General features: G+C 45.6%; 1 protein-coding gene across 3 annotated transcripts; it reads right to left on the bottom strand.

Moving 5' to 3' along the window:
• Nucleotides 1–41: 41 nt before the first annotated feature.
• Nucleotides 42–17,685, bottom strand: POLR3H (RNA polymerase III subunit H). Of its 3 annotated transcripts, none has more exons than XM_090042931.1 (7): nt 17,622–17,685; nt 16,300–16,431; nt 12,288–12,384; nt 5,190–5,276; nt 4,377–4,440; nt 3,588–3,795; nt 42–2,872 (listed from the first exon to the last, which is right to left on the bottom strand). In XM_090042931.1, exons 2-7 carry the CDS (start codon nt 16,408–16,410, stop codon nt 2,819–2,821), a joined length of 621 nt encoding a protein of 206 aa, XP_089899057.1. In that variant the 5' UTR covers nt 16,411–16,431; nt 17,622–17,685; the 3' UTR covers nt 42–2,818. The 3 variants fall into 3 exon arrangements, with proteins under 3 accessions (XP_089899057.1, XP_089899058.1, XP_089899059.1); XM_090042932.1 differs by lacking the exon at nt 17,622–17,685 and adding an exon at nt 17,458–17,586; XM_090042933.1 differs by lacking the exon at nt 5,190–5,276.
• Nucleotides 17,686–25,127: the final 7,442 nt, after the last annotated feature.

Genomic DNA, 25,127 nt, shown 5'->3' with positions numbered 1-25,127 from the left:
CTTTCATTGATAGTATTTTTCCCTCAAAGCCGCAGTCCTAATAGGGAGGCCAGAGTAGCATAGTGTCACTGCTCAAAGAGCAAGTGGCAAACACTACTCCCTGCCCCCCTCCACAACAAAAAACAGAAGTGTGGACAGGCTGGGTTGCTGCAGCTTATGCCCAGAAATACAGGTGTAAAAATGGAAGGCCAGCTGCATCTACTTTCCAGAAACTCTTGCAAGTACAAAATGCTATGAGCCTTGCTGGTGGCCACTCCAGAATCCTATTGTCCCAGCTGTACTGAACAGCTAAAAGAAGAGGTCTGTATGCCTATCCTGTAGCCACTATGTTACCACAGAACAACAGAATAGTCAAACTCCCCTGTTGAGCTGAGAAGATGACGAGCTCGCTCGGTGAATCTTGCTAGCTCTCAGGCCGAAATCTACCGTACCAACCTCAGAAAGTCACTTCAAGACCTTTAAGTCATCAAAACTATCACTAGTTGATCTGCTAAGTATTGCATGGAATTGTACAGGATCCCTAGTGGATACAGGTATGTACCAAGAACACCAAAGTGTTAGGATTAGCATGACCACTAAGTTAGCAGCACTGTTCTCGTGTATGCATACAGCAGTCATTCGACACAGCCACTTGCAAAATTCATTTGCCATCACCCATTTAAGTTTGTACTAACCCTCTAACCTGAACATAAGATGTCAATCAAAGCTCTGTCCTGTAAGACCAAAAGCAATAGTGTTTGTACTAGGTAGGTGACTGCAGAGCTCCAAGAACCTCCCATGTTCGGCTTGGGGATAAAACACTACTAACCTGAAGGTCTGCTTCTCCAGTATATGGTTTGAAATTCCCAGCCTGGGAATATAAAGAATTACAGGCAGAAGCAGGATAATTCACAGATAGGTAGTGTTAATGACCCAGCTTAATGCACTTTAAAAGAGGTCATGCTAGAAGTTCTGTCATATTAGGAACAATTTTAGCAAGTAACTAAATGCTAGAGTTGGAAGCCTTTCCTGCTCCTAGACATTGGTGCAGGCTTAAAAACAGCAATGTGAATTCTTCCTGTGGCACCAGGGAGAGAACAACAGAGTAAAATGGCACTGGTGTACTATAGTGTCTTCCCTACATGGACATGACCATGAGGAACTTGCTACTTGGCTTTCTTCTGATAGGACTCTTAACACCAGTGGTAATTCTGGTCAGATTCTGGGGGTTTAGAATCCAGTGCCAAGTCTTTGTGACAGGATTTTCTCCTTCAAGCCTGGGACCAGTTCATGCTCCAAACTCCACTGCTTCCCTTTTTGATACTAGACACTAGCTCTGCAAACAAGTCCAGCCTTGTTTGCTATTAGCAGTCCTGCTTCCTGGCTGTTCAGATTAGTAATACTCAGGAAATTTGGTGCTTGGAAAGAGGATTTTACTGGCTCAAATGACTGCAACAAGCTGGAGGTTTTCAAGCCCCCTTTAATTAAGGCTGTGAAGCAGGAATAGTCAAGCTTAGAATTAAGGGTCTATAATTGCATTGGAGGGAGGGCTCTGGTGACTCAAGCTTGGCTTTCATGGTTTGAGGTTTGCAGAATCACCATCCAAGGGAATTATAGTCCCTCACTGCTAAATGTCGCTGCTTCTTAGTCATGTGTAACACATCACAGTCCTGGCTCTATGCCCTGCACAGGCTCCTGCTGTTTTGTTCCCCAGCTCTCCTTTCACTGCTGTCAGACAGGGTGATGGCAGTCATTTGTTACTGGCCTCCACTGTAGAAAGGACAGGGCTAGTCTGAACAGTCAAACATACTGTCTGCTTTCAGAGGTACCACTAGCTAGACTGGGAGACTTGGCTGTTTCCTTCCTGCTGGAAAGGAAGTCCAGTCTCTCTTTAGTAAAGCAGGATGGGTTGTGTGCAGTCATCATCACTGTTTATTCATTTCTGGTATCAATACCAACCCACCCACAGAAGCAATTGGAATTACAACCTTATCAACAGCCACATGGATCTGCTCCCGTTGACAATTAAGTGATCAATTCAGGCAGACTCCAGTAGAGCTAAGCCTACTCAATATAAATAAAAATACAGGCCACCCACTGCATTATAACATTTCAGCTCTCAGCAGCAGCCAATCACTTTCAAGAGCTTAGACATAACAACCAAGCTGCTTCCTGTTCAGCTGCCCCCATACCAGCTTTGACTCGTGACAGAGTCCAAATCCCCTGGAGGGCTGACTTCCCCATGCATGGCCTGGACTCCCCTTCTTGCAGTTACCACTGCCTTCCTCCCGCACGCAGCAGGGATTACAAAGTCTATGAAAGGCCAGCTCCTCCCTTTTCCCACATTTTGCCATTTCTTCTCCTGCTACCAAACCAACAGCAGCACCTCATTGGATTTTTTTACCATGGTTGTGCATGCAACACTTCCAACCCTCCCACAGTTCAGCTTCCAAAGAAGCAGGAGAGAGTTAGGACACTTCTTCCAGGCACCCCAACCATGCATGGGCCTCTCCTTGCCCACTTTGCTAAACGCAAGCTCCTTTCTCATATCAGGAGAGCAAAGGCACCTGGATCTAGTTCTGCCTTCTCTTCTAGGAGGTCCATGTTCCAACTGAGTTAGTTGCTGCTGGGCTTTCATTACAGGTCAGCCATTTCCAGTATATAGCTTAACTTCTGCAGTTTTGATTGAGGTATTTCTTGAAAAGTGTCAGTCTGGTCAAGGGAAAAAATCTAGAGATGCAAGCCCTGGTCTAAAGCAGGACATGGATGGAGAACGTTAGCTGGCTCCTGTGGTCTAAAGCATCCATCCTATGGAATCCTGCAGGGCAGGTTCTGTCTGTTAACTGTTTGTCCACCATGAGAGAAGGCCGAGTCCTGGCTCACTGATTGATCCCTGTCAAGAGACATAATGAGAAATTAGCATTTATGATTGGCCAGGATTGAACACTTCACCCATCTGGATTAGTTGGGGAAAAATTCAGATACAGCCACCTTCTCCCCTGCCCACCTCTCCCTTGAGTTGTCTACTGGAGTCCTCTCCCAGTCAGAGCAGCGCTCACACTGAACTTTTGTGTTCCAACCTCATTTCTAATGCTTGGTGGACATGTTGCTTCAAAGAGTCTCTTTCCCCCTTTTCTGCCTCACTTCTTGTACCCATGGCCAACACATTTCATCACTGACAAGAGCCAGTTTCAGGAAGCATCAAAAGTAGTCGAGCATTTTGCCTTCCTTATGCATCCTGTATTGCCCTCATTCAGCCCTTTAGATCACAAGCTCTTCTGAGGACAAGTCATTTGGTTACCATGCAACACTAGGTGTACATCATTCTCCAATTATGTGCATCAGGTCCTTGCTCCAGATCTCTTACCCCTCCTCTGAGTGCCCTACTTGGGAATCAGCCTTCAAGGTCTGAGCTCCACCCCAGCTGAAGCCTACTACACTGAAGAAACACCAAATGCACAGGTGACCAAGCTCACTTTATCAGTGACTTCCAGTTTGTCATTCTCCCTGCCATATGTCCAACTTAAGGCCATAAGCTCCTTGGGAAAGGGGCATGCTCTGTCAATACCAAGCAGGGCTATGGTGCTATATGATTTACGCTTAGTTACCACAAGAGTGTAGGGTGCCTCCTTCTTCTGGACTTCTTCTGTGGCACCTGAAGTGGAGGTCTCTGCAGAGCTTGGGCCTGTAGGGGATGTGTCAACAAAGGTCTCATCCACTACCCGGAAGCGGATCTCCTCCCCAACGTCCATGTACAGGTCATGTGCTCCTTCTTCTGTCTCATACTCCCATACCCACACCTGTTCTGCTTCATCACTGGTTAGGTCAACAGTCAAGGCAGTAAATAGTGATTGTGAGAACACAGTAGTCTGATCTCACTGTGATGTGACCCAATTCTCTTACAACCTTTAGTCTGAATCTTGGGATTCACCATTTTACAGCTATTTCTTAAACTGCATCACAGTACTTTCAGTACTGTCTATACAAATTCCAAGTCTCTGGGCCTTTTATCTCAATGGCACACAGTGCTCACGCTTCAAAGCATAAACTGGTCACTTGAAATTGGATCAAAAAAGAACACTTCCAGAGTCCTGCCCCTGTTTAGGTGCTTCACGTGGAGTGGAGGACACACAAGACTGGAGACAATTTAAGATGGAGTTAGAATCCAGCTGCTAGAGAGACTTTACTATTCACTTCTAGCAGGTGGCAGAGTCCTACTGGCTGTGACCCCATAGGGAGTTAGTTGTCTAGCAGTTGATCTCACATGCCCACCACCTGGCATGACATTAGCTACTGTTGTCAAGGCTTCATAAAACAGTATGGGATGTGAGAGACTGGAACTACGGCAGTCACTTTCCTCCTTTATTCTACATGAGTCACTGTTGGTCAGAGGATACAATTTAGTAGGCTGCTGCAGAGACTCTGGAGGGATAATGATATCATCAAAGAACCCAAGAGAAACTGCAAAATGAAGAAACAGATTAAAAATAAAATTATTCTGTCATGGGTGATGGAGCACATTAAATGCAAGATACAACATCAATTCAACATTCATTTTTTTCTGTTTTGTTTTGTTTTTTACAGCAAAACAATAGCAGTTATTGTAGCCTACCCCAACTTTCCCAATAAATTTACATCGCTATAAATTCAACTTCCTATTTTTAGGGGAATTTCTCCCCACTATTGGTGTGGGTCTCTGAAGTGCTGTCAAATCCACAATATAAACAAAAATTATTTTCCACTAACTCTTCAGATGCACAAAGCAATCTGAGGTTTTACATACAATTTATGGTGGGCAAGAGACTTTGCACCAATATGTAAAGTAAGTGGCTAACCCCCCTTTTAAAACAAGTGAGTTATAAAAGCCCAACTGTCTGAAATCCAGATAGCAAAGTAAACCCATGTTCTAGTTTGCAATGTGTTCACCCATCTATAAATATCAGTTATCAAATTCTTCTAAGACAATCAAACAGGCAACCAAATAAAGGGTCTGGGCAAAACCCTAAGGCCAAGCTGAATCGCAGTGAAATCAGATAACTGCAGGTTCCCATCAGATGGCATTTAGCCTCTACTGAGCCAAGCCAAATTAGGAAGTGATTCAGGATTCCAAAACTTCATAGTCCAACAAAATCAATCTCATTGTTTACAGTTCTGAATTAACCCAGTGCCTGATAGCTATGGTGCCCCCGATGTCAGAAGTTGCAGTTTACCGTGAACTCCATCCTGACTACAGCTTTTAATATTCCCGATCAGAATCTCGTCCAGAAAAGGATGGAACACCACATACCGAAAATGCACTGGAATGAAATGAAGATCATTGATGCCTTGCTCCCTCTGATAGCCAATTTAAAAAAAACAACTACCTGTCATATATACATTCTCTCTAAGATTCTTTAGCACTTTTAATTCCAGATACCAAATAGGTCAAGAGCATGAACAAACAATACTTTAAAGTTATTTGCATTCAATATGCTGTGGACTTAAACTGGTCCATGTAATTGTATGGATTCGTTACAGTTACTCTCACTAGACAATATCTACTTGCTGTGTCTTGTATTAAAATTAAGTTCTCAAAGAAGAAACTATTTATTTCTAAACACTACTTATTACAATGGGCCCTTCTGGGGTGCTACTACAGCAGAAGCAATAATGTATTTTGCCACTGAAACACAAGTGCCACGGAGGTGCAAAGCAATAGCTGAAAGATGATACACAGAACTACACTTAATGTTGCTCAAGTTCAATCTAATATAAATACTTTTACTTAAGTCAATTTAAAAAATATTACCTATAATACTTATTAAAAGCATTTTTCCAGCAGAGGAAGACACTGGAGAAGCTGAAGTCCAAAGTACAATTAGGACAGAATTCATCAAGAACATGAAGGCGATGGAAAACCTGGGAGAAAATTATCATGATACGAGAGAATTCATGATTCTAAAGATAAGGAAAGTGTGAGGTCAGCAGAACTAAGATACTACATGGAAGGAAGGGCAAGTCACTAAGGAGGCATACCAAAAAAGAGCAAGAACTTGCAAGGACAAAATCAGGGAAGCAGAGATACAAATGGAGTTACACATAACAAGGAAAGTTAAGGACCAAAGGGGGTTCTGTAAAGAAGTCTGTCACCAAAGCAGCTGCAGGTCCCCTGCTAAACAATCTGAGTGAACAGACAGAAAACTCAGAAGGCAAGGTTGCTCACCAGCTACTGTGCCTCAGCCCTCACAAAGGAAAGCTAAGCTGCAACTGGGCAGCTAACAAAAATAACACAGACAAAGGGAAAAGACCGAGAGTCACGGTAACTAAAGGGAGCATAAGAGAGCTTTTGATTAGTTTAAATGAATGTCAGCAGGGTCTGGGAAATCTTTATACCAAGGCGCTGAAAGAACTGGCAGAAGGGATCTCAGAAGGAGCACACTTCCGACCACTGTGGTTTTAACCTCTATTTTTAAAAAGCCAAACAACCACAGGTGTTTTGTCTTTTAAAAAAAAAAATGTCCAAAGTTGGCCTACTTAGGAAACAGCATCTCTACTTCATTAAGGCTGTATAAGTGACATTTTGAAATGAGTATCAATTAGGTTTATGTAGGACATTTTCAAAAATAATACAAAGTAACAAACTTCAGATCTAAATATGTTTTCAATGAACACCGCTATGTAGCTAGTTTTACATTCAACCACTGGGAAGAATGAGTTAGAATACGGACCTTTATGTGCCTGAACTGAATTATCCAGGGCAGAAAGTGAGCATTGACTTGTAGTTCAAGGAGTTTCTGGAATATGCAAAAATGCTTGAGAACGTTACAGAAGGTCCTCAACAGATGGCTCGGCTTGACTTCAATACCCAGGAAGTTATTGAAGCAAGTTATAAAGAAGTAGATTTGTAAATATTTGGATGAAGAAAAGCTCATTATTAGCAGCTAGCATGGATTTGTTAGAGCAAATCAGAACATCCAACTTGATCTTCTTTGACAAAGTAACTGCCTGAGTGGATGAAGGGAAAGCAATAGTTATAGTGTACTTGGACTTTAGTAAGGCTTTTGATAAAGTCCCACATGACATAAGATTAATGTAAGTGATATCTCCAGCAAGTCCTTGGAGTCAAGGATGACTGTCTTATCTGTGGGTCTGAAGATGGCTGCCAAGGCCAACCTGGGCTCCACAGACTCTGTTGCAAGTCGAACATGTGTCTCCATGGGTAGCTTTGGATTCCTGATTCGGTCTATGATACACAATTTCGGCCACTCCCACTTTTCTATCTCTTGTTGTCATTGTAAGGTTTCAAAGTACAGAGATCTTTACAGCAGACTCTTCCTCCATTTGGGGTGGTCCTGGGCAAGTTTCCCACAAGCTGATGTTGCATTTTTTCAAGTTGGCCTCAAGGACATCCTTGAAGCACTTTCTCTCCCCTCCTCTTGAGCATATGCCTTGACTAAGCTGGGAGAATAAAACAGGAATCTGGAGTTGGACATCCAGATGACGTGGCTGGCTCAGCAAAGTTGATGTCAAATGAACATTGCCTCAATGCTTGTGGTGTTTGCTTGTGAGAGGATGCTAATGTTGGATCATCTATCTTCCCACCAGATTCAAAGGCTCGACCACAAGCAGCATTGATGGTACTTCTCCAGCAACTTGAGGTGTCTTTTGCACACTGTCCACATTTCAGCTCTGTGCAGTAAGATAGGTACCACAACTAAACATTTGTCTTAAGCTTTGTTTTGGATCTGATGCTGTGATCTTCAAACAACCATTTCCTCAGGCATCCAAAGGCTTCACTTACACATTTGATGTGATGTTGAACTTCTTAACTGATTTCAGCTTTCTGCAAGAGATGGCTTCCAGGGTACAGGAAATACTCAACATTCTTCAGAGTCTCACTGTGAATCTGCATACCAGAGCCGGGGACTGTTCATTAAGAGCTTGGTGGTGCTGGAGGACCATATTCTTCTGAATGTTAAGAATCAGTCCCTTTTCTTGTATGCCTCAGCAAAGAGGCTGATGATTGCCTGAAGGTCTGCTTCCAAGTGAGCAGAAACTACAGCATCATCAGTGAACTGGAGGGAGCTTGATGACTGAGGTCAGGGTGGTCTTGGTTTTGGCTCGGAGTCAGCGGAGATTAAACAGCTTACCATCTATTCAGTAGGTTAGCTCCACTCTGACTAGAAACTCATTGGTGGTCAGATGTAGCGCTGAGAGGCATGTTGGAGTCATGACACAGCTTTGCTTAACTCCCGTCTTAACCTCAAAAGGATCTGTGATGGATCCATTACTGAGAACCACTGCTCACATACCATCATGGAATAGGCAAAGAATGGTGACAAATTTTGGTGACAAACTTCAGAAGGATCTTCCACTGTGCTTCTCAGTTAACAAAGTGTAAGGTTGATTAATGTAAGGCTGATACATAACTGGCTTAATAACCACAAGCAAAGAGTTATTATACGTGGATCAATGTCAGAACAGCAGGAGATTTTGAATGGGGTTCCACACGGGTCTGCCTTGGTCTGGTGGTATTTATCATGTTTATTAATAATTTGGATGCCATAATAGTGTGTGTCCTGATTTACACATGATAGAAAACTGAGAAAGACTGCAAACAATTTAGAAGGTACAAGTAATATTTAGAAGGATTCTGATGCACTGGAAAGCTGGGCTAGAGACAGCATAGACAAACGCAAGATGCTATACCTCGGAAAGAATCATCCAAAGCATAAATACAACATGGAAGAAAAGTGACTGGGTGGTGGTATTACTAAGAAGGATCTAGGATTTTTGGTGGATTAGACACTCAATGAGTCAGTGATGTGATGCAGTTGCAAAAAAAAGGTAAATGCAATTTTGGCCTGCATCAACAGGAGTATTAGGTACAAGACATGGAAGGTGAAAGTGCCTTTTTACTCAATGCTGGTTAGGTCTGTCTAGGGGACTGTGCAAGTGTTGGGTTCCATATTTTAAGAAGGACATGGAGAAGCTGGACAAATGTCCAGAGATGGGTGGTGAAAATGGTAAAGGGCAAGCAATATGAGGAAAGGTTAAAAGAACCAGGCATGCTCAACTTGGAGAAAAGGCGATTAATGGGAGACATAGAAATCTTCAAATATTTGAAAGGCTGCCATAAAGGAGGAGAATAACTGTACACTCTCTTGCCACAAAGTGCAAGACACAAAGCGATGGCTTTACATTGCAGTAAAGTAGATTTGCATTAGATATCTTCTATGATGCAAGAAACTAAGTGAGCTGAGTTCTAGCAGGGAACACTGTGGGGGGCTCAGTGTATGTGTTGATGTAAATAGTTGCTTAAGTAGTTCAGTAAGAAGGACAACTAGATGGCCTTCTCACCTCAGGGAAAGATGGCAGTCTGGGCCTAGCAGCAGGGCCTGAAGACTGGCAGCACTATTGCTTTGGAGAGAACTTGGTACTGACCAAGATGAATTAAATTAAATTGATGTTTCCTGCTTGTTTTATTCATTTTAAATTAGCAGGTTTAATCTTGGCTTTCAGTGTACTTTTTACTGACCGGTAATTATTAAAATTTATTGAGAAATACATCCTTGGAGGTAGTACTATAATTCTGTAGCTGTTTTGTTCCAAAGGCAGCTGTTTACACCACAGAAAGAGCAAAGCTTGGAGAGAGCTGGGGGAGCAGACAAAGGGCATTCCCAGGGAAGACAGAGTAGAGTCTGACGAAGAAAAAAAGGGAACAGAACTGCACAGTAAAGACCATTTGCTTGGCCATAAGCAGTCTGCTATGCTGTTTGGGACATCGGCACTCTGTCCCATCCTTTTTGAAGAAATGCTCCTCTTCTCAGGAGCTGACCAAAAGGAAACAGCTCTCTGAGGCAGGAGTGCTACAGATCACCAGGGACAAAATGCAGCAGTGTTGAGCCAGAGGCTTGTCCTTTGAGAAGCCAAGCCAGAGCTGCTTTCAAGGGGTTTTGAAGAATGGAAACCTCATTCACTGGAGGTTTTCAAGAGGCTGGATACATTTAAGAGTACTTTGTGTCTATCATATAAACATAGGAGAACTCTACAATTCTATGACTCGATGGCTAGGAGTGTGGAAAAGATCCCCCTCCCTAGCTGATGTTACCGTGCAGGCAAACCAGTGTCCAGATGCAACAACACCAACAGAGGAATACTTCTGCCAGCCTAGTTTTCCAGGAAAAATCTTCTTCTGCCACCACACTGCACATTTCTGGCAGGGGGCTCTGCTGCCATGGCTGTGCTGACACCGTTGTGGGGGCAACAGCTCCAAGACATGGGCAAGCCCTCAAGGCAGCAGGTGCTCAGCAGTCTCCTGTGCTCCTCTTTCTATTCCAGCATGCAAGATTAAGTTCTCAAAACTCAGCTGTTGAAAGGAGGGCTGAGCTAAGGGAAAGCGAATGTGGTTACTGAACACCAGGTAGAGTGATACTTCCACTCAGAATGATACTTGCCACTAACGTGGTCTTACTGCTGTCCATTTGAACCATGCCCTAAGGAAGAGGGAAGCCAGAAGCCCACCCCTAGATTTCTGCCTGATGTAATCTCTACCAAGCCCCGGGGGGGGGGCGGGGGGGGAGGAATCAGTCATTTCTAATGTTTATCAACATTGTCAAAGTAAAAGTAAATACTTAAATTTGTTTTTAAAAATAAATCCATTTAAAATGCATGTTATGACAAGCCCCTGTTATAAGGCCTAACTGATTACAGTCTATTCCAAATATTAAACAACAGCATTAACCAGTACATATTCAGTGCTGAAATTAAAAAAAAAAAGGTCAAACCACAAAACTGGAAGAAGTCCCCGACTAAACAACTGCATCCAGAGTTTGTTTACAGCACAACACTTTAACAGCTTTGACACAGCAGAGACTTCTGCAGCTATAAGGAAAGTATTTTTTTCATTTTAATTCCATAACTTGTTCATTAAAAGTTGGGGGGAAAAATAACAACTGGGATTTGAAAGAGCACAAAAAACTTTTTTCCTCCTTAAAAAATCTAGGATTAAAGCTAGTAGTGAAAGGGCAAGATCTACTAAGACTAAAACCTTAATGGATGGGGCAATCAGAAATAACTCGTATTGGGCCAGACCACAGAGCTATCTAGCCCAATAACCTCTCTCGCACTGTGGCAAGGAATGGATGCTAAGGGAAAATTTATATATTCAGAGCCTGCTTAGACTGAGCTGTCCCCTGCCTCTCCTCTCCAATAGCTTCTGGTATTATGAGGTCTAGGGAATCTTAATTTGGAGGTCACATCCCTACCATGTTTAATACCCCCCAATGGATTATGCTGCATGGATCTGTTTGATCCCCTTCTGAATCTGGTTAAACCATCAGCCTTGAAACAATCAGTTCAATTTCCTCACTGCAGACAATCTTTCTCTTGTTCAATAAATCACTTTTAAGTGCAAAACATGTTTGGGTAACACAAAAGTAAGTTTGTTTCTAGCATAATTAAGGGAGCTTCTTTAACAAATAAACATTTTAAGATGCTGCTGGCATGCATTTAACTGAATTATAACTTCCATCCAAATGCAACTTGGACGCTATGAATAAATAACAACCTACCAAAAATGCATCAACATGCATTATTTTCTGGAAAATACAAAAGCTATGAAACCAAATCAATATACAATAGACTACATAACTGCTTAAATCAGCGGGGGCCAACCTTTTTGGTAGGTGTCCCAGAAATTAGCACCAGAACCTCCCTGAAAGCCACTGATCCTCCTCCTCTGCTTTCTGCTCCCTGCCCTGTCTACAACTGTGCTGCCAATCCCCTCCCTAATCTGCTGTATGCCACAAACAGAGGCTGCCTGTGACACTTCTGCCTCCTGTGGACCACCCTGGCTTAAATAATCGTGCATAAACATTTTTGTGCATACCTTCCTGGTTAGCAGGACTGCCAAATTATGTGCAAAGGAGGTATTTCTCAATACAGTTTAATAATTACCAATCAGTAAAAAGTATAAATAAAAGCCAAGATTAAGCCTGCTAACTTAAAATGAATAAAACAAGCAGAAAACATCAATTTAATTTAATTCATCTTGGTCTGTACCAACTTTGCTCCAAAGCAATAGCGCTGCCAGTTTAGAGGAAAGGTCTGCTGGAGTATTTAAATGGGCCTGGCAATTTAAAGCTGTATTGGGTACAGGTAAAACATCAGCCTTTGACAGGGCAGGTAGGGTATTGTTTCTTCTGGCACCCCTACAGGGGCACACAGGGCTGTGACACCTGATTAATTCCTTTAGCTGTCCTCTTAATGATAAGCAGACACACTTAAGAACTCAGAAAATCACACAGCTAAGAAAAACAGCAGCAGACCTTTGGTGTGTGATGCACCATCTCCAGGGAATATGTAAGAATCCTCCAGCTTGGTGATGTCATACAGACAGATGCAGAGGCCAACGTTGTATACAACCTGCCCAGAGAAAAAGCCGAAAAGCAATAAATTCCAGCTATACAAAAGGGTTAATCTCTTTAAATCTCTCTGCCACACACACATCTCACTTTGCCTTAACCCCACTTTGAAAATGAAGCTAGTGTAGATGGATATCCAGCAGAGCTGCCACAAGGGAGAGTGCTTGTTGAATTCATGCCTATGAGACTGACAAGGGCTCCATGAAGGAGAAGGCTTCAGTTCTCTTAGGGGGAACATAAATACACATACATTACTTTACAGGGACACCTCTGTGGGGGGGTTTGACTTGCTCTAAAGAGAGCACCACTGCAACCTGAGATCTCTGAGAGGGTTACCAGGAGTGATAACATAGGAAGAGGGAGCCCCAAAAGTGGTTCAGATAACAAGCACCATCCCCGGGGGAGAGGCGGGGGGTTAGTACCATTGCCAAACCTAGCTCTTCCAAAGGCCAGATTACTGTCTTGTTGTAGAGTCATGCCCTTGAAACCCTTTCTGGACGGGCCTTCCTTCATTGACAACTATAAAGATTATTAGCAGAAATGAAGACAGGCCTTCTTTTCCTTGTATCAGGGAGTACCTGACATGATGCACAAACTGATCATACCCGGATGAGAGGGGGCATAGCTGGATTACATAACAGTGGTTCTTTGAGAACCCTGAAAGTATTGTTCCTGATACACCCTTTGAGCTTGGAGTCTCCTTATTACAGGCAATAGTAAGTCACAGCTTTTCTATTCATTCCCACTAATGGAAAACGTTCTCCTGGTTTTCCAGATAATTTTTAAATATCCCCAGAAATGGTCCCCTTCTGCCATTTCTCCTATAACAGGGGTGTTAAACTCATCAAGTCCCACAGACTGAAAGAGTATCAGGGTCCAGTCTATAAACTGGATTGGGCTCATGGACCCCCATCCTTTCCATGCTCCCCCTGCAGATCAGATCTGGTGCCTGCTCCAGCTGGTCTGAGATCCAGGTCATGGGCAAAACAGTCTGGCCACAGGCACATAGCACAGATCCCAGACTAGCCAGAGTGGGCACTATGCTGTGTGTGGTGCCTGCCTGATTGAACTGTGCCACACACAGCACCTGCTCTGGGAACCAAACCACACACAGCATCTCCTTCAGCCAGTCTGGGATCCATGCTGCAGCTGGTGCAGATTTCAGAGCTGCTGGGGCAGGTGCCATGGGCAGCATGTGTCCCACAGTGGGCACTGCATGTGGCACAGTGGTGGACACCCATGGGGTGGATACCCACTCTTGCCGATCTGGGATCTGCACTGCACGGCATGGAGATCCCAGTTCCTATGTGGGGCACATCCCACGCCTTGCCCATGAGACTGGTCTGGCATGTACCATGCCCAGTGTGGGTCTCCTCAGACCCAGGCAAGCACAAGGAGCTGGATGATGGAGCTCTGTAGGTAGATCTGATCCAGAGGCTGTATGTTTGATACCCCTGCCCAAAAACAACCTAACAGATTACAGACACTTGCAACCAGCATCCAAATCAGCAGTCGCCAAGAGAGAGACGTCTAGTCTTTAATAAACTTTCCACATGAACTGCTCTCTCCAGCCCCTGATCAATATTTCTGCTCTCCTTTGAATTCCCTTCAACATACTAATTGCACTCTGGGTTTTAGACCTTGCTAGAACTGAATGCTATAGCTCAGGCACTGTCCCAGCTGTAATGCAGAGATAGCTTATGATCTCCCAGTCGTATAACATGATGCCTTTTATATACTACACCATCTCGTTGATTTTTGCTGCCATATCACATTTCAAGTACCCAATGCAGAGAGAAGTAGATACTACTGCCCCTCATTCTTTTAAAGCCTTACTGCTTTCTAGTTGTCACCTTTGTCTTAATTTCTCATTCAAGAGGTATTAGTTTGCATCTTCCCAGGCTGAATTTCACATTCCTGTTTCATACTCAGAATGTCAATAGCTCTCAGTTTCTTTTATTGTTTCTCGGTCCCACCTGGCATTCAGTTCCGTTAGTGTAGTACTACCTCCAAATATTATTAATATAGTCTTTACTAGCCAACTGCCCATCAAGAATGACAGGAGGGACAGGAACAGAGTGCCACCACCCTACATTGCTGCCACCTCCTAGGAACAGGGGGAGGGAAGTTGGCCCCCTTCTGTCCCCCTCTGCCAGCACCCCGCACCACCACCAACTCCAACGCCACTAGCCTCGCTTCACCTCCCTGCCCCAGGATATACTCCTCGGAGGTGGCGGAGTTCCCCCCAACTCCATCCCCTCTGTCATAGCAGCGCTCCAGACTTTGAACAGTTGTTTCACTAACCAATTGGAGTGCTCCAAGAGCATCACGGACAGACATACAAACGGACTAAGCCCTTTATTATATAAGAATTCCTCACTAGTTTGTTCTATATCATTAAAGAATATATTAAATAAGATCAGAGCCACAGAATCATAGACAAGTAGGGCTGGAAGGGACCTTCAGAGATCATCTAGTCCAACCTCGTGGCTGTGGCAGGATCATCCCTCTCCAAACCACCCCATACAATCCACTGTCTAACCTCTTAGCAAAATTACAGTCAACCCTGACAGCACAAGATACAACACCCTAACCTGCCATTGATAAAGTGGGGGACCACAGCAGCCAACTTCCTACTTCTGTAAGGATAGTTAATACAATGCTCAAGAGATTCCAGGAAGAGGGCCATGCCCCCTGCTATAGAATAGGAAGGCAAAAACCCTCACAGTCTGTACCAAACTGATCATGAGGTTAAATTCCCTTCTGACCCCAAATATGGCCTGACCATGAGCAGAGGGGCAAGACCCTCTAGCCATGAATCTCTCACTTTAACTCAGAGCAGGAGTGCTGGCATGCCTCAGTCAAAATCCCGAGCCCTGGCTGCATCCAACACCCAATGCCTCTGAAGAAGACTTAAAAAACAAATAAACAAAATCCTGAAAAACCCTGACACACAGCAAGGGAGGAGGGGGAAGGAAGGAATTCTGCCTCAGTTTCATGTGGCAACCTGCAAAGCCAGCACAGGAAATACCCATAACAGAACACAGGCATAGCTATGCCAAGATAATTCCCAACTAGCATCTGTCCAAGTTCTTGAACAGCTCTAGTGGAGAGTCCACAACCTCCCTAGGTGTCTATTCCACTGTCTAACTGTTCTAACAGTGGTATTTTTCCAGATATCCAGCTTAAACCTACTTTGCTGCAACTTGAAGCCACTGGTCTGTGTTCTCATCTCTGCATGAGAGAAAAGGTGTTTTCCCTCTTCTTTATGCAGCCTTTCAAGTATTTGTAGACTGGTATTACATCCCCTGTTAAGCACCTCTTCTACAAGCTGAACGTGCCTAGCTCCTTCAGCCTTTCCTCGTATGATTGGTCTTCCAAGCCCTTTATCATTCTTGTCTCTTACCTCTGGTCCCTCTTTAACTTTTCCACATCCTTTTTAAAACATGGAACCCAGAACTGTATACAATACACTAGGCAAGACCTAAGCAGTGCTAAGGACAGAAATACTATCGCCTCTTGTGGCTTACACCTAATACTTCTATTAATGCGCCCCAAAACCAAATTTCCTTTATGTGCAGCTGTGTCACACTGCACACTCATATTGAGTCTGTATTCTACCAAGACTCCCAGATCCTTCGCCACAGTGCTGCCATCCAGCCAGTATCACCCATTTTGTATTTTTTATTATTCTTCCTGAGATGTAGCACCTTGCACTTGTCAATGCACCTTGCACTTGCAGCTTTCCAATCTGTCGAGATCTTAAACTGTTGCCCCTTTGTTTATGGTGCCTCAAGCACTTTAGACATGAAGATCTTCACAGAGACTGAAGTCATGCTGAAACTTTATTTCTAATAAATAGTCATCCATGGCTGCCAGAAACTCTGGGTCATCCATCCTATGCTCAGAGCTTTACCTTATTGGCTAACTTCTTGTTCAGCTCCTCTGCGATGGAGTCATTGAGTTTTCTTTCAAACTGCCAGGGAGGAATCCGCACTGTATCAGTCATCTCCACTAGGACAAACATGGTGGCAGGCGGCAAGTGTCCCTGGGGACAGACCATGAAGACCAATGAGACTGGAAAGACTCTCTGATTAGAGGATGCCTAGGATCATTTCACACCTCAAAATGGGTGGGGGGAGGATCTGGAAACACATCCAGCCCCTGCACTGTAAACCCTTTACCCCCTTGGAGTATCAAAACCCTGTCAAGTCAGCATACAAACTCAAGCAGCTCAACTACAAAGCAAGACCATCTCCCAGAATCACTTGGCAGGAGGCCCTGCCCGAGACACCTCAAACAGCAGCTTTTAGTACCCAGAGGACATGCTTACTTTCAAGACTCAAGCTCAGTCCCTTATCAAGATGAGCTCATTGGGCAGAAATCATCTTTTCTTTATGTGCAGGTAGGGCCTTGCAATGGGCCTCGTAACATCCCCTACAACATGGGTAACATGATGAAAGGTAAGGAGGGGGGCACCACCCTTACTGAGATCAACTTCTATAAGCCCAAATCACGGTGGCAGCTTGCTGCACCCTTTTCTGTCTTCCTAAGCAAGGGAATACTGCAGCACTGGCTGCTACATCCAGATCTGGCACTCCCTGCTGACAACATGGATTTGGGTGTCCTGGGTAGGAAACCACACAGGCCACGGGCACATGAGAACTATTCATGAGGAGGAAATAAGTGGTATGCGCTAAGGTGGGGAGGGGAGGAGAGGGGCAACTTGTGCACACAATAAGTGGCAGGTGCAGCCTCTGCGTGGGGCGCACAGCACATCGGGAAGGAGTGTCCGCCCAGCAGCACACCGTCAGGTAGGGCAGAAAGCAGAGCAGTGGATCTGGCAGAGAGCAGAGGACTGGGCAATGAGCATATGATAGGGATCTGAAAGCAGAGCAGCAGATCGGACAAGGGGCACAGACCAGAGCAGCAGATGTGGGAGTAGCAAACGGGAAGCAACACAAGCCTACGTCACAACTGACGCACAGGGCGGGGCCCACCGTGCTACCCGCAGGCGCCGCGCGTCCGCCGCCGCCGCTCAGGGGCAGGGAGAAGCCCCGCCCCTCACACGCACCCGGCCCCATGCTGGGGAGAGAGGGGAGACCGGCGGGAAGCCGTGGGGACAGAGCAACCCCACGCTCAGCCACAGAGAGGGGCCAGGAGCGGCCTCTCTGGTGCAGCGGTGCACGACGGGACGCAGCGCGACCACAGGCCTGACCCTCTCGCTGTGCATCTTACCAGCAGCACGCGCGGAGCTGCTGCAAGCAGCAATCCCGGGCTCCTCAGTCACTTCCGGTGGGAGAGCCAATCACCCTCCGGGGAAGGGCCTATGGGGATTGATTGACACGTAGAGGCTAGGTCATATGACTAAGTGAATGGTGGGAGCTCCCTCCTCCCTCGCGTAGGCCCCGCCCCCGGGTCGTCCTCGCCCTCCATTTCGCGCTGCGACCGGCGTCCGTGTTCTGTTGTCACCATAGAGACCAGAGGCTACGCTGTGCAGTGCCCCTGCGCCTGGCGCTGGACAGACGCGCAGGCGCGCTCAGGCCCTGCCAGAGCTTGGTCCAAACTGGCCGTCGCCGGACGGGCGCCCCGGGGTGCTCAGACCCGTGGAAGGGTGCAGACAGCATGACCTGTTGTGAGGGCTGCGGACACCAGGCACTCGAGCCATAAGCCCCCCAGATTTCCAACAGGAGTCCAGAGGGCCCAGGCCCTCCTGCCGTGCTGCGGGCTCGGCGCCGGCGCACTAGCACTACTATTATTCCAAAGTCGGAAAAACAAGCGAAAGGCCAGAAACGGCATCTCCCAAGGGCTGCCTTCAGTCTAAGGAAAGGTTACCTTGCGTTTAACAAAGGTCAGGAGCCACTGGTCTTAAAAGGATGAAAGAGATCCAAGAACAGATGGGGAGTCAGAAAAAGTAGGGCTGGAAGGGACCTCCAGGCATCATCTAGGCCAGTGGTTTTCAGCCTGTGTTCTGCAGACTCCTGGGGGTCCACTGACTGTGGCTAAGGCATCCATGAATTTAAGTATGATCAATCAAAAGTATGTGAAAATCAATACTTCAAAGGGGTCTGCACCTCCATTCAACGTTTTTTAGGGATCTGCAAATGAAAAAAGGTTGAACACTAATCCAACCCCCTGCCAGAGGTAGGATCATCCCTATCCACACCATTCCATACAAACCATAATCTAAACTCTACATAAGACTGTCATCAACCCTGATGCAACACAGACCTAACGCCCTACCCTGACACAGTAGCCAATGTTTCTGTGAAATGTTATTACATGTTCCAGACATCCCGGGTAAAGGGCCACATACCCTACTACAGAGGTAGGCAAAACCCCCACAGTCCAAACCAATTTGCTCATGAGGTGAAATTCCTTCCCAACCCCAATACGGTGTTTAGTCTGACCCTGAGCAGAGGGGCAAGACCCTCTGGCCAGGAACCTCCGGCTCTGCTCCCAGAAGGAGCACTGACACCCCAGATGAAGTCCCCAGCCTTGGCTGTAACCAATACCCAGTGCCAAGGCTTAAAAACACTCTGACCCACAGGAGAAAGACATAGATATTGCTTGGCAATTACTGCAGCGACTGCCAGAATGCGTCGCCATCTGTGTGACTGGCAGTGCCAAGAGGAAAGTGTTGGGTGGAGACTTGGGGCTGTCAAGCTGCCTGCACACAGCTTGGATGTGAGCTGCAGTTGCAGCATCTCTTGCTTGTGGCTCTCTTCCTAAAGAGCCAGATTAGTGTTAGAAATGTGGAGTTCCCTCAGGTTAATCGCCCTGCATGTGAGATGTGACGTGCTTCTCTCCAGCTGCCGGTCATCTGTCAGCTCCAAAGGCTTTCCCTTCCTTTGCTGTCTGTGGAGATGAATTCTCTGGCAGTTTCAGATGGTGTCAAGGTTTTAAATGAATTAAATGTGAAAGTGAATCATAGGAACAGCGCACTGCCCCTCTTCATGATTTATTTTGCTACTGTAGTCCTTCTGCCACATGCAGTTTGGCAGTAAAAGAAGGAGATTCAATTATGTAAGGATTTTTACTCACAAACACCACTAGCCTTAGGACTCATTTCTTCCTCCCTCCCTTTCCCCTGAAAAAAAAAAAACCCTGGAAAACAAAATTGTGCTCAGGATGAACAATAGTTCCTCACTTCTGAGGAATGACTGAGGTTTTAACACAAATACAGCTGTTATGGCGGGGAGGGGGAGGGAAGTACTGTATATATTTGGAGAAGCCAAGTGAATGCAGCAATGCTATCAAGTGAAGCTACCACCTCCAAGTACCTCAGTAATAGTCAGGAATCCAGCCCTCCTCCCATAGCTGTCAATAGCTGGTGAGATAACCACTGCTCTCTTGCCCTTTTTGTATTCCACTCACTGTGCACTGTCCAGGCTTGGAAAAGTCCAAAATCTGAGCAGGTACATCTCTACTTGATAAGCGGAATGCAGTTCTGAAGACTTTGGTATCCATCCCAACTGAAGGATCACAACTCTGGTGCTGGGTAGATCCTTGCTGGAGTCCCTCAACTAAGATGCTGCTCATATGATACGATACACTGTCATGATACTCTAAGCTGCCTATACACTGTCATCTCAGCTCTGTTCACTGCCCTGAAGCTACCTCAGCATTGTCATCTCAGCTCTTCATGCCACCTCAAAGGAGGCTCTGCAACATCTCAGTTCTTCAGAGAAGAATCAGTGGTATAGAGAATGCCAGGAAGTCCTTTTCCCCATCATGCTCAGGGATGCAATCCTCAGCTGCTTCCTCACTCGCTCTTGCCTAGGTCATCTTTTCCCTAGCCATTCCAGACCATTCAGCTAAAGAGAGCCACTGGGCACATTTGATACAGTTCACTCATCCCTTCATTCTCAGACACACTTAAAAGCATTTTATTAGCCCCAGCTTCAAGACTCAACTTGATTTTTTTTAAATGCCCCAAACAGTTGAGGAAGCCTGCCCAATCAGTCACCTCCCCTTGCTCAACACCAGATACCTGCTGACTGCTCTTGTCCCTCTTGGGGCCTCTGTCTATCTGGACTTCTCAGGCAGCTCTGGGCTTCTCTTCACACTGATTATCAGGAGGCATCCACAGTGAAGTCTCCACTCTTTTAAGACTTTGAGCCATTTAATTACAGCTGATTTAACTTAATTTGCACCATTATATTCAGCTTATTTTATTTACACTGTGCCAAATGTTCATCCGCCCCAGTGTTTTGTAGAGTAGTTCTCAGGGGAGAAGATAGAGGTGTTATGAAAGCAGCAGTGGAAATTTGGTATCTGAAAAGGTGTGAGAGTCAGTTTGTACTTTATGCACAAGAGGCAGTGGAAGAAATTTCATATTGGGAAAAGGCTGAATCTCCTTTTCCTCTTCTCTTTGTGACTTGAAACACTGAAGGTATTTCACATTGTTGACTTGAAACACTGGAAGGGCTACAAGTTCCCCAGCTCCAAAAACTAAGTCATCTACCTCCCCATTCTCCCCTGTCTAGTGTCTGCCATTTTATCCACAGATGATCAGCAAGTGCATTAGCTGAAGATTTCTGCTAAAATGATGCACCAAACTAAGTAAAAGTGATCATTGTTAGGCTGGCTAACATTAGTGTGGAGATAACAGTCCACATCTCTTTGAGAGCTGTTTCAGGCCGTTCACAAACTCAGGGGGAGGGGAGGAGATGGAGGGCTATGGAAGCCACATCTATTTGTATTTAAATCATGTACGGAAGATTTTTCCCCACAATAAAATGGCTTGAAACAGGACCGGCTACTAAACAATGTATTAACAGGCATAGATGGAGTTGTGACAATTAATGCCAGCTGAGAATTTGACCCTAAAGTTTCTACTCCATAATTTGACAATAGTGGAAGGATACTGCAGCAAACTGAGCATCTTAGAACATGTGAAAGACAAGGGTTTTTGCTAATGCCTGAAACTTGACAAAAATATGAAAAGAAAACGTTTGAAGTATATACAAAAAGCTTTAAGGAAAAACCAAACAGCTCAGTGACTAGCAGTCAAAACCGCACTGTCAGCACAATCACTTTGATGCAAATTCTAATTCCTTCCACTGGCAAGCACCAAGACAGTAATGAGTTGATACTGAGTTATTAGAAACTGTACTGTCTTGGGGAGCAAAGTTAATTAAGTTTCTTGCCCTTATTAACAAAATATATTTCTTTAGTTATGAGTTTTGTGGTGGGCATGATGGCATCTCTTGTATTATTCCTATCCTTGTTTCTTTTTCTTTATAAGCTTATGTGCTTGGCATGTTTTGGGTTTGTTTTTCTAATGGAAGGATGGATGCAATCATAGGCTAGCACTGTAGCTAGAAATAATCGTAGTGGGGCCATGTTGGCAAGCTTCCACCAGCAGAGTACTTCAGTAATTCAATACTAAACATCTCCTGCTATTCCAGTCCTGAGCTCCTCATAGTTTGGTTAATGCATCTCAAGCCTCATCTGTAGCACCCCTTATTATGTTTGTTCCAGTCCCACACAGCTGCAACAATTAATGCTGCCACTGTTCCAACCCTGTGAGGAGGATTAGTCTATTCTAATCTTGACTCTATATAGCTTTCCTTGAGCACTTTTCATGTAACCCATAGCACTCCGGCTGTTCTAGTCCTGGTTTCACACCTAACACAAGCATTTGGTAGCGGTGCTCCAACAATATTTTCTTCAAGAAAGTGGCTCCTTTCCACATCTACCACATTCTTACTCATGGTCCCACCGTAGCAGAAGGACAAAGAAATAGTAACTGGGATGACATAGAGAGAAAATCATTCTGGGGAGTTTTGTATAAGAAACAAAACAGTTCAGTGCAGGTGGGGGTGGAGAGGAGAAGAGAAGGGTAAGATGAGGATATGTAGGAGACTGAGATGGAAAGTGATTTAGGACTGAGTTACTCCTAATTAGGGGCTACCAAATCTATCACTTCTGGATCTAATCCAGGCCATGTTGGTAATAAACAAACATTGTCAGTGTGTAACATCTGTTTGACGTCCTGTATAAAATAGGCAGATGTGTCTCAGGGCAGGACAGACACGCAGGCCCCTGCTCTAACTCATGGCACTTTACATAAAGTGCCTTGAGTTAGACTGCCTGCCTCCCACCCACCCTGATACAACAGACATTCACCTGTTGGGGTGTGGAGGAGACTGAGCCTGCCTGCAAGAGCCCAACGAGCCTGTCTATAGCCAAGGAGCTGCCTCTCTCCCCCAGTCCTCCCCTTTCAGCTCTGGGGCTGCCTGCAGAAAGAGATGGGAGAGGGAGAGCAAGCTGCTAGCTGGGATTTGCCTGACCTGAGCTGGATGGGGGGGACCCATGAGGTGGGGAGGCTCCAGTCCACCCACTCCCTTTCCAGCTCAGGCCAGGCAAACACCAGACCATAGTTTGCTCCCCACTCCCTTCCTGCAGAAATCCCCGGGAGTAGGTCTGGGCTGCATCAACCCAGCCCCGATCATGCCACAAATTAATCCTAGGGAACACAAATGCAACCTCTTCATTTGATCCCTCATTCAATGAGGGTTAATTTGCCCCATGTACATTGTGACTGGCCACTTTAAAAGCACTCTGCAGCCATGCATGTGTCATGACACAGCTGTAGAGCAGTTTCCAGAAGCCAATCACAGGACAAATGTAATTTATGTCTCCACCCTCAGTGGCCACCCCAAAAAATACCATCACCGTTATTAATAAGTGTTAGATTGGTACCTTAGCCAATAATATAGGGATATGGAAACTGAACTCTGGTCTTGTCCTCTATGGATTGCCCCTCCATATAAGGCTGAAGTATATTGGAGGCAAATGATAATGCGGCAGATCTTGTACAGAATCATTGTATGATAGGCTTCGAAGAGACCTCAAGGGTCATGTAGTACAATCTAGTTCAAGACGCAGGATGTACTGTTCCTAAAGCATACTACACAGGCTTCTCCAGCCTCATTTTGCCCGATGTCTAAATACTGTTAAGGTGTTGATTTTCTAAGTAAATGACTCGGCTATCGAATTTGTGCAGAGCTAGACATGAGTTACTCTTCCCTCAATGTAGTAACAGCATAGGCACCCTAAATCCTGTTGGTCTTGATGCCTTACACGTCTGCAGATCCATACAGGCACATACGTGCACACATATGTATATATTACAGTGTTTCCAGCTCTTACAATTTGATTGTGATTCTTGCAATATTTGGTGATTTTTTTAAATCCCATCTTCTGGCATCAAGAGTTAGATATTCTTAAGAAAAAGTACAATCTTGCTTTTCTGGTTGCTGAATAAAGCCCGGAAACAGAGGAAAATGCAACCTAATGGATCAGGAACCACAAGGCAAATAAATATAATATATTTGGGGTTCTCTTTAAAGCATATCAGAATTGTTAAGCAAATAACACAACTCTTTTGGGGTCTGACTCAGGATTTCTGAACACCTAAGGTTGTGTGGGTTTGATCCATTATGCAAATGTAACTAGAGGTGCACCAATACATTGGTCGCATATCGAATTGGCATCTAGGGAAAATTTACAATATCAGAAATTGGCTTTTTTTGCCTGATGTGGCTGATAATGTGGCCGATAAATGCCCCATGTATGTACGCAGCTGCAGCATGTATGCGGCCAGGAGCACAGCCCGGCAGCTTAGAGAGCAGTATAGGCTACTAAGTCTGTTGTGGGGGAAGGGTGGGGGGAGGGAAGAGGCATGGGGGGTGGGGAGCAGATTGAGGCCCCTGTAGTGAGGGAAGGATTGGGGCATGGGCAGATGCTGCTCAGCCAGTGTGGGACGGGCACGGGACAAAGCTGCGGGCGGCTCATCTGGGCAGTTCCCACTGCTGTATGCACCCTGGGAGGCATGGGGTGGGGGATGTGCCCCCAGATCTGCATTCAGGGTGGAGTGGGGCAGGCTGTCCCTGTGGGCTGTGGGCTGGGGTCAGGGGCTGCGCCAGGCTTTTCCCAACTGGGGGGTCTGGGTCAGGCTGTGCTTGGGGTTTGTGGCAGTGGTGCTGGGAGGGAGGCTACAGGGGGGCTACAGTGAATTTTGGAGTGCCTATAGCGCCCCCACCGTCCCCTCCCAGCATCACCACTGTCTACCCACAGCCTGGCCCAGCCCCCCAATTGGAAGAGCCCAGCACAGTCCTGGCCCCAGCCCGCAGGAGCAGCTGCCCCCTCCCTGCACGCAGATCCAGGGGTGTATGCCCCATGCCTGCTAGGGTGTGTGCAGGGCAGGAGCCACTCCCACCCCACAGCCCCAAAATGAACTGCTCACAGCTGTCCTGTGCCCCGCCCCAGCTGAGCAGCGCCTGCCCCAGCCCCACTCCCTCCCTCTCCACTGGGGCCTTGATCTGCCTCTTCCACGGCCCTTCCCCACCCCTTCTCCCACACCAGACTTAGCAATCTGATGCTGGTCTCTAAGCTGCCTGGCTGCATATTGGAATTGGATCAATATCAGCCAATATGGCTCCTTAAAAAACAGTCATCATATCTGCCCCAAATTCTCTATTGGTGCACACCTAAATGTAACCCTTCTGCCATACACAGCACAACGGCTGGGCTCACATTTTAGGGTACTTCATAATTTTATACCTGTGGCTCAAGCCCCCACTCAGAAATCTGGGAAAAAAAAATTACTAGGGTGTCCTGCATAAACAACCCCTGCCCCGCCCCCTTGCAAGCAGTGTAACCAAAACCAGATTTAATCCAGAAAACAGGAAAAAACATCAATTGCAATGTAAAGCACTACTAACTACACAACAT

This window comes from Crocodylus siamensis, chromosome 4, assembly GCF_052110815.1.
Source record: "Crocodylus siamensis isolate JL-2025a chromosome 4, ASM5211081v1, whole genome shotgun sequence".
NCBI classification, from domain to species: domain Eukaryota; kingdom Metazoa; phylum Chordata; order Crocodylia; family Crocodylidae; genus Crocodylus; species Crocodylus siamensis.
Note: the sequence above shows the minus strand (reverse complement) of the source record. Positions and strands in the feature narration are given on the sequence as shown.